This window comes from Prunus dulcis, chromosome 6, assembly GCF_902201215.1.
Source record: "Prunus dulcis chromosome 6, ALMONDv2, whole genome shotgun sequence".
Lineage (NCBI taxonomy): Eukaryota > Viridiplantae > Streptophyta > Magnoliopsida > Rosales > Rosaceae > Prunus > Prunus dulcis.
The window spans coordinates 24,167,775-24,177,713 of NC_047655.1; the positions used below are offsets into that span (position 1 = coordinate 24,167,775).

Genomic DNA, 9,939 nt, shown 5'->3' on the forward strand with positions numbered 1-9,939 from the left:
AAATGTCAAAATTGAAGGATTTGAGGACATTTGGAGCTTTTAGATGTATAGCTTGTGTGTCCTATGAGGCCAGGTTGAAATTTTTCGTTTTCAATTCCACACCTCGTATCATACTTGTTGTTCCCACAGAATGAAAAACCTTTCTTCTCTACTTTCGTTTGTTACTTTAACTTATCCTAAATCTTGCAAATCATCGAATCCAATCTAGGCACACAACGCGGCAATCGAACTCAATTCTGATCCCAATTCTAAACAGCAAACATGGACCAAGAGAAATATATAAAGATCACAACAGTCATTCAACACAACATAGTTTGTCGTAGTTGAACGATCAACGCGGGGGCCGGCAGGTTACATGGAAGTCAACATAACCTAACCCACCATTTTACTTTTACTTTTTGTAGGGACATAAAGAGGTCCTTCTGGACATCGAAGACTTGAAGTCTCGTGTTTCGTACTTAATTACCAATTAGGTCAGTCTGTCTTTGTTGCTTGTGTGGAAAAAGGAAACAGTTCAAAGATTTAATAATCATGGTGTGGACCATGTGACGACTTGCAGCCAATTGCATCAACAGGTTGACTATAAAACATCATATTCTCATTGTTCATGCATACTACAAAACATTAATTTGACTTTCTCCTTCAAATTAATATTTTCTTACCTACTAACCATTATTTTATTTTTCTATAAATAAAACCCAATTTTTATAAGAAAAAACCCAATAACTAGAATCTAACTCATCAAATTTCTTAATCAAACTTAATGTGTTAAAAGTTATATTTTTCAAATTCCTATAATACCCTTGATTACATTTTTAACTTGATTTGTTTAAGAAATTAGCTGCAATTCAATGCCAATTAATTGTGTTTCAATTTTGTATAGATTCCAAGGATTTAATGGGTCAGTTTTTTCCTTATTTTAAAAAAAGTAATTAACTTTTGGTTTAATTACTACCGTATGGTTTGAACATACTCGTTGTTCCTTTAAAAAACAAGAATATACTCCTTTATTTATTTATTTATTTTTTCAAATTTGACTACTTGATCATTTCGTATTTTAATTTTCAAATTGATACCTTATTTATTTCCTTTTATTTATACCAATTTCCAAATTTAATAATTGTTATGGTTTAAAATTAATTTATTAAAGGGAAATAACATGTTGCTCTCTATTTGACCCCTATGTGGTTTTTTTCTGGTCGAAGACCCCTAGTGTTTTAGATACATGAATTTACCTACATTTTTTTCTTAGCAACCTATGCCTCTAGGTAGATAAATTAATATACAACAAACTAAGGTGCTACATTTTTTTCTTAGCTACCTATGCCCCTAGGTAGGTAAATTAATATACAACAAACTAATATGCCTCTAGGTAGGTAAATTAATATACAACAAACTAAGGTAAATCCTTAGCCAAAAAAAAAAAAAAAAAACTATGGGTAATAATTTACCTAAATATTGTAAAATAATTTACCAATGAGTAAATAATGTACCTATATTTTCTATAAATTATTGTGTACTTATTTTTAATTTAAGAAAAATGTACAGAAATTTAAATTACAAAGTAACTGACCTAGTTTTTAAAAACAAATTTGGTAAATAATATACTATATTTTTATAGGTATATATTTATATTTATATTTTTCTTAGGTACATTATTGGATATGTAACTTACATATTTTTTTGGTTTGCAATTTTAGGGGGCGATATGTTAGAGGGAATGGCAACCAAAAGAAATGGGGTGATTGATATTTTATTAATAGGGAGTATTAGTTACAATTATGATAATTAATAAAATGCTTGAAATAAATTATAAATAAAATATGAAGTCCGGTGGCAACAATGTAAAAACATAAGAATACTATGACCTCTTATATCCTATTGGTCATTTAAATTTGAAATTAAGTTTTACGTACACATAGATTTATAAAATGATATGTATATATTTAGGAAATAAAAAATATAGACCTATATTAGACAAGCCCAACATTAAACTCTGCTAAGATCCTTATGTTCTTTTGCCACCTTCTCTCTTTTTCATATTATAAAAATTTGAGATCTTTGAGAATCTTCATTTGCTTTGGATCCAGGGGTTTATGGATCCTTCTGGCTAAAAGGTGTTTGCTTCAAGACCGTGGGGATCTAAATTCCCCGTGGCCCATCGATTTTCTTCCTGAAACAACTGAGTTAATAAGTTAACTTTGTTGAGAGATTTCTCGAATAATTTTATTTGATGGGCACTCTTTTGGATCCCCTATAAATATTTTTTCAACAATCCAAACAATTTATTTTTTAAGTCTACATTCATAGATCATTTTTGCAGAAATTAGACAAATTGGAAACCGTTTCAATATCCAATTGTGTCTTACAAAATCAATGAACACAGTGCTTCAAGAAAGTACTAAAATTTTTGAGTGATCAAATGATATGGATTCAAGTGATTTTTTGTAGTGATGATCTTTGAATGAGTATCTACAAAATAAACAGTTTGAATTAGTAAAATATAATACAAAATGGGCCCTACAAAAGTGTCCCTCGAATAAACTAATTTGAGGGATCGAGCTCTCTCTCTATATATATATACATACGTAAGCTTCATTTTATAATACTTTTGTTTCTAAACCAAGCTCCAAAAATGAGGTACCAAGTTGTTTCATCTCCAAAAAATGTTGTCCGGTTTCTTACTTTACTAACCATCACTGTGTTTTTCCACTGTTCTGCTACTGCAAAAACGCAGAATAGTCTGAAAAGAGGCTCTTCTCTCTCAGTTGAAGATGACTCGGACTTCCTAACTTCCCCAGATGAGTCTTTCACATGTGGGTTCTATGGGGTGGGCACAAATGCTTACTGGTTCTCAATATGGTTCACAAACTCTAAAAGCAGATCAGTTGTTTGGATGGCTAACAGAGACAAGCCTGTCAATAGCCTTGGCTCCAGAGTTTCGCTTCGAAAAGATGGCTCGTTGGTCTTGACCGATGTGGATGGCGCAACTGTCTGGCAGACCAGCACCAACTCCAGTAGTCTTGATGTTGAGAGAGCAGAGCTTTTGAATTCTGGAAACCTTGTTCTGAAAGATGCTCATGGTAAAATTCTGTGGCAAAGCTTTGATTTTCCCACTGATACCCTTCTCCCAAACCAACCCTTTACAAAGAGCAAGAAGCTGATATCCACTTTAGGAAGAGGGACTTTTGGTACTGGCTATTTCAGTTTCTATTTTGATAATGATAATGTTCTCAAGTTGATGTATGATGGTCCTGACATTTCAAGCTTATATTGGCCTGATCCTGATTATAGTGTATTTTTAAATGGTAGAACAAACTATAACAGTAGCAGGATAGCTGTGTTAGATGACTCTGGCAATTTTTTGTCCAGTGATAAATTGCAATTCAGTGCTTCTGACATGGGTGTAGGCGTAAAAAGGCGGTTGACGATGGATTATGATGGAAACCTAAGACTTTATAGTCTCAACAGTTTGACAGGATTCTGGGTGATCACCTGGGAAGCTATGGCAGAGCTGTGCAAGGTGCATGGCATCTGTGGAAGAAATGGGATTTGTATTTATACACCACAGCCCAAGTGCTCATGCCCTCCTGGCTATGATGTAGTTGACACAAGTAACTTGAACAAGGGTTGCAAGCCCAAGTTTAATCTTACATGCTCACAGTCCCAGCAAGTGAAATTTGTGCAGATTCAGCAAGTAGATTTCTATGGATTTGATCTCAACTATAGTGAACCCATTTCATTTGACAATTGCAGAAAATTTTGCTTGGAGGATTGCCGGTGCGAAGCATTTAGCTATAGGCTAACAGGGGAAGGTAGGTGTTATACAAAGAGTGCTCTTTTCAATGGGTACAAGTCTCCAAATTTTCCGGGGAGCATATACTTAAGACTGCCTATGAGTGTGGAAGCATCACTATCTACCAAACTAAATGCCTCTGATGCATGCAGCAGGACCAATGTGACCAAGGTTGTAGTAGGTTCTCCTTCCATGTATGCTAATTCCAGTAAAAGGTTAAGATGGGTGTATATGTATTGGTTTGCTTTTGCAGTTGGTGCGGTTGAAATTCTCTTCATACTTTCAGCTTGGTGGCTACTTTTCAGAAGACGTGGTGCAGCAGCTCCAATAGAAGATGGATATCATGTGATTTCAAGTCAATTTAGAATGTTTCACTATCCTGAGCTCAAGAAGGCAACCAAAAACTTCAAGGAAGAGCTGGGAAGAGGGGCTTCTGGGGCTGTTTACAAGGGTGTGCTGGCAGATGAAAGAGTGGTAGCTGTCAAGAAATTGGCAGATATATATCAAGGGGAAGATGTATTTTGGGCAGAAGTAAGCACAATTGGAAAAATCAACCACATGAACCTAGTGAGAATATGGGGATTCTGTTCAGATGATAAACACAGACTCCTGGTCTCTGAGTATGTTGAAAATGGTTCCTTGGACAAGCACCTCTTCCCCCAAAACTTTCTTGGATGGAAAGAGAGGTTTAAAGTTGCAATAGGGATAGCTAAGGGTTTAGCCTATCTTCACCATGAGTGTCTAGAATGGGTTATCCATTGTGACGTGAAACCTGAGAACATACTCCTAGACAGTAACTTTGAGCCAAAGATTGCAGATTTCGGGCTAGCAAAGTTATCTCAGAGAGGCAGCCTCAGTTCAGTGTTCTCTCGAATTCGCGGAACGAAAGGGTATATGGCTCCAGAGTGGGCTTTGAACCTTCCAATCACTGCCAAAGTGGATGTTTATAGTTATGGAGTGCTGATTTTAGAGATGGTGAAGGGGATTCGACTTTTGAGTTGGGTGGTGGAGGATAGTGAGGATCAAGAAGCAGAGCTGACAAGGTTTGTGAGGGTGGCTAAAAAGAAAATCCGATGTGGGGAAGACCAATGGATAGAGGATATGTTGGATCCAAGGTTAGAAGGGCAGTTCAGCAGAAACCAAGCAGCAAAGATGGTTGAGATTGGTGTTTCCTGTGTGGAGGAAGATAGGAGCAAAAGACCAACAATGGATTCAGTGGTACAAGAGTTGCTAGAATGTGCGGATGAATCTCATGCTGGTTCTCCACACAAGAAATAACTGCATTTAAGCTTTAAATGCCCTTTTCTTGGTTTGGTTTTAGCCATTAGTCCTATTGTTAGCTTCTGTAAAAGTCTACTCGAACCGCATCCTGTAATATTTGCAATGGAGTGATGATATAGAGGCCTATAATATTTTCCCTTTTGTACAACTGATTTTGCCATCACATCTGTAACTCAGGTTGCAGTTAATTTGGTAGTTAAATTGGGTATTAAGTTAACCATATAAGATAGAATGACAACTTTTTTTTTTTAAAGGACCTTTCTTATTAAGATGGACGATAGCATATTAAATTCACACACACTACACACAGATGCTCGGACTTGAATCCATGACATTACTTAGGGGAGCAAATACTCTAAACCACTACGCTAGTGGGTCCTTTGCAAATAGAATGACAACTTAAGATATAAGCGTCAACATAGAAATGTCCAAATTTATAAGTAAAATCTGTAGGTTCATCCCACACCACACAATGGAGGGAATTGGAGGGCTTATTCTTCTCTATCTCCCATTTTCAATATTCCAGCTTTCAAATGTATTTAATAGATGGCTGTCAGTATGACCGAGTCATTGAATCTGATAGACTTGTAATATTGCATGGAAAGAAAAGCATTAAATAAAATAACAGTAGTTAGTTCTAGAATCAAGAAATCTGATCTAAAAAGCTGAATTTTGTGCGTACTTGAAGATTTTGCGTAACAATCCAAAAAATAAATAATAAAAAAAAGAGATGAAGATTCTGCAGAATTTCATTGCAAGAAGTTTTGCAACCTTATATAGTCCAGATTATCACACGAGCATCGCCAAGCCTAAAGCATTTTTCAAAACCTCCAATGGAAGTTCTCAAATTTCTCATTCTTTTGCTGTTTGCAGCAACAGTTGATTGGAGTGAAGCAGGGTTGCCCAGCGTAAGGCAGGGGAGCTCCTTGAAAGTTGAGGAAGAGAGTGACTTCTTGGTTTCACCAAATGGAACTTTCTAGGTTTCACCAGATAGGGAATATCAATCACAGGAACTTGGTTAAACTATGGGGTTTCTGTGAGGACAATGAGCATAAGCTCGTCTACGAGTACCTGGAGAATGGATCACTGGACAAAATCTTGTTCGCATCAGATGGGGAACTAGGATTGGAGCAGAGATACAACATTGCTCTTGGCACAGCAAAGGGTTTGTCATATTTACATGAGGAATGCCTAGAATGGGTGCTCCATTGTGATGTAAAGCCTCAAAACATACCGTTAGATGACCACCTTGAACCTGAAGTGGCAGACTTTGGCATGTCAATGACTGCCGCCTGATTAAAAAAGAAATTGGCTTGACAATGACAACCTATAACATCCGGTCTTCACAACCAGAGTCGTTAGAAATACGAATTAATTATATGTAGATGTAGTTTCATCCCACACACAACGAAGGAATGGAGAAAGGAATGCCATTTTTTTAAAATTATATTTCCATAGATTTGCATGCATAGCCGGCAGTCGCTCGTGGCGACCGAGTCATTGAATCTCATAGAATTGCAATATTTCATGGAAAGGAAGGTATTAAAAATAGTAATTACGTCTAGTTTGATATAAATAAAAAAAATTTGAGTTTCAATTTGCATGTTTGACTGCACTACAGTCCAAAAAAAAAAGTGGGGAGGGGGTTGGGGTGAAGATTCTGCACAATTTCATTCTCATGGCAAGAAAACAACCTTATAATCCAGATTGGCCAAATACCATCTTCAGGCCTAAAGCATTTTTCAAAAACACAACATGGAAGTTCCCAAATTTCTCATTATTTTGCTGCTTGCAGCCACAATTGCTAGCAGTGAAGCACGGTTATCAAGCTTAAGGCAGGGGAGCTCCTTGACAGTTGAGAAAGAGAGTGACTTCTTGGTTTCACCAAATGGAACTTTCTCCAGTGGATTTTACAAGGTTGACACCAATGCCTCTTGCTATTCAATATGGTTCACCAATTCTGTCAATAAAACAGTTGTCTGGATGGCTAACAGAGATAAGCCTGTTAGTGGAAGAGTGTCCAAGCTAACTCTCCACAGAAATGGCAACTTGGTTTTGACTGATGGGGTTGGATCAATTGTATGGTCAACCAACACTTTCTCTGATGCAGGCGTGGAGGCTCGGCTTCTTGAGACCGGAAACTTGGTTCTCATCAACCAAGAAAAGAGGGTCATCTGGCAGAGTTTTGATTCTCCCACAGATACACTTCTGCCATCCCAGCGACTTGTCAAGAACACAACCTTGGTGTCAGTGAAAAGTCAAGGTACATACTTATCTGGATTCTACAACTTCAAATTTGTCGATAATAATGTATTATATCTCGTCTACAATGGCCCTCTACTTTCGAGTGTTTATTGGCCAAAGACGGATGGAACTGTTTTTGACATTGGCAGAACACCTTACAATAGCTCTAGATTAGCAGTTTTGGATGAGGCTGGACAATTTATATCAAGTGACAATTTGATGTTCAATGCATCTGATTATGGAATTGGCCCAAAGCGCCGGTTAACAATGGATTATGATGGTATCTTAAGATTGTACAGTCTAGATGAATCAACTGGGCTCTGGGAAATGTCATGGTTGCCTGATGGTGTGGATGCTTGCCTGGTTCATGGCTTGTGTGGTGCATACGGTATTTGCACTTACAAACCACAACCTACTTGTAGTTGCCCTTATGGTTTCTCCCTAAACGATCCTTCAGACGGGTCGAAAGGCTGCTCAGCTTCGTTCGATTTGAGTAATGATGCAACCAAGTCAGACTTCATGGTGCTTCCTAACACAGATTACTATGGATATGACTTGGATACCTATGCTCTTGGAATTTCTTTCAGCGCATGCAGGAATGAATGCCTAACTGATTCTAGATGCAAAGGATTCGGATATGCTCTGGATGGAAAAGGGCAATGTTTCCCTAAAAGTTTTCTCCTTAATGGATTTCATATGCCGAATACTCTCCAAATCATGCATGTTAAAATTCCAAAAGGTTTTCTGAGCAAGGATGAAGTCATAAAGAAGCTAGAAACATACGATTTGAACTGCTCAGCTGCACAAGTTTCTCTCAAAACTAGTAATCTTGAAGTGGAAAAGAGCAACAAAAATCGATACATGGATTACCTGGTTGGATTTTTAAGTTCCTTTGCAATAATTGAAACAATCTGCATTGGTTTGACATGGTGGTACGCATTCCGAAAGCATGCTCATGAGGAATTTGTGAATATGGGTTACATCGCATTAGCCATGGGATTCAAGCGTTTCACGTACGCAGAACTAAAAAGAGCCACCGATGGCTTCAAACAGGAGGTAGGGAAAGGTGGCTTTGGAACTGTGTATAAAGGTGTTCTAGACGATGAAAGAGTTGTTGCTGTGAAGAGACTAGATGGCATCTTGCAAGGAGATGCAGAGTTTTGGGCAGAGGTGAGTGTGATAGGGAATATCAATCACAGGAACTTGGTTAAACTATGGGGTTTCTGTGCTGACAATGAGCATAAGCTGCTCGTCTACGAGTACCTGGAGAATGGATCACTGGACAAAATCTTGTTCACATCAGATGGAGAACTAGGATTGGAGCAGAGATACAACATTGCTCTTGGCACAGCAAAGGGTTTGTCATATTTACATGAGGAATGCCTAGAATGGGTGCTCCATTGTGATGTAAAGCCTCAAAACATACTGTTAGATGACCACCTTGAACCTAAAGTGTCAGACTTTGGCATGTCAAAGCTATTCAAAGACATCCAAGGCATCAGGGACATCAATGGGATGGGATTTTCGAAAGCCCGGGGCACCAGAGGCTATATGGCTCCAGAGTGGATGATGAACCTGAAAATTGATGCAAAGGCAGATGTCTATAGCTATGGGATTGTTTTGTTGGAACTACTGAGTGGAAAAAGTGCTTCTATTCTCATATCAGCTCTTGCCAAAGAGTACAATGAATGCAACCAATTGGCACAATGTGTGACTGAAAAGATCAGAAAAGAAGGGCTTGAGGAAGTACTTGATCCTAGACTACTTGGTGAACTCGATAAGAAGAAGCTCGAAAGATTGATGAAAGTTGCCCTACTGTGTGTTCAAGATGATCGCAGTGCAAGGCCAGCCATGAGTAAGGTTGTGGAGCTTCTACTTGAAAAGGATGAGTAAAGGCCAGATGAAGATCAGAGAATAAATACTAGAAGCTAAATGTATAATAAACAATATGAACTGTAATCTCTGTGGTTTTACATTTATTTAGCTTCCAAATGTAATCAATGATTAGAATTCCAGCATTTCAGCTGGTTTCAGTTTTGGGATTTGGTTAGACTGAGTTAAGCCTTGCAGTTTAAACATCATGTTATCAAAACACATATAACATATTCTTCTTCTTTTTGTTATATACCTAAACTAGCAAATCTAACATTTTTCTGCTTCTTTTTTTATGTATTTGTTATCAGGAGGAAGGTCCCATTTTTATCCACCAGTGTGTTGCATAGTTTTCATATCTTTTGTCTCTGTGATAGCTCTGATAGTTCAGTTCTAAGTTATAACAACCGACTATTTCTAAGAACAATTGTCTTTGGCTTTATAATTGTATGTTTAATTTTTTTGGGATTCTGCTAATAGATTTTTTGTATGTTTCCAGGGAGTTATTGATGCAATTTCCGACATATTTCCACCCTCTCCACATAGATTTTGTTGTAGACATATCTACAGCAATATGAGAAAAGGAATCCTGGAATTCTATTGCGAAATAACTTTTGGAAAGCAGCTAAAGCGTATGATGCTGCGACTTTTAAAGAGGCAATGGAAGAAACAAAGAAACTTGATGAAGATGTATGGGGTAGGTTAAAGAAGATTCAGCCATAACATTGGTGTAGGCATGCCTTCGA

At 37.5% G+C, this 9,939-nt stretch overlaps 2 protein-coding genes across 2 annotated transcripts; both read left to right on the forward strand.

Annotated features, from left to right (window-relative positions):
* The first annotated feature begins 2,601 nt into the window (after nucleotides 1-2,601).
* LOC117633220 (putative receptor protein kinase ZmPK1) lies at nucleotides 2,602-5,225 on the forward strand. The gene has a single exon (XM_034366936.1). The coding sequence runs from the start codon at nucleotides 2,636-2,638 to the stop codon at nucleotides 5,072-5,074; it is 2,439 nt and encodes an 812-aa protein (XP_034222827.1). The 5' UTR covers nucleotides 2,602-2,635; the 3' UTR covers nucleotides 5,075-5,225.
* A 1,607-nt stretch (nucleotides 5,226-6,832) lies between these two features.
* LOC117630517 (putative receptor protein kinase ZmPK1) lies at nucleotides 6,833-9,214 on the forward strand. The gene has a single exon (XM_034363224.1). The coding sequence runs from the start codon at nucleotides 6,833-6,835 to the stop codon at nucleotides 9,212-9,214; it is 2,382 nt and encodes a 793-aa protein (XP_034219115.1).
* The last annotated feature ends 725 nt before the right edge of the window (nucleotides 9,215-9,939 follow it).

Coding starts and splice junctions, on each gene's coding strand:
- LOC117633220 (XM_034366936.1), top strand. CDS start 2,636: ATGAGGTACCAAGTTGTTTCATCTCCAAAAAATGTTGTCCGGTTTCTT.
- LOC117630517 (XM_034363224.1), top strand. CDS start 6,833: ATGGAAGTTCCCAAATTTCTCATTATTTTGCTGCTTGCAGCCACAATT.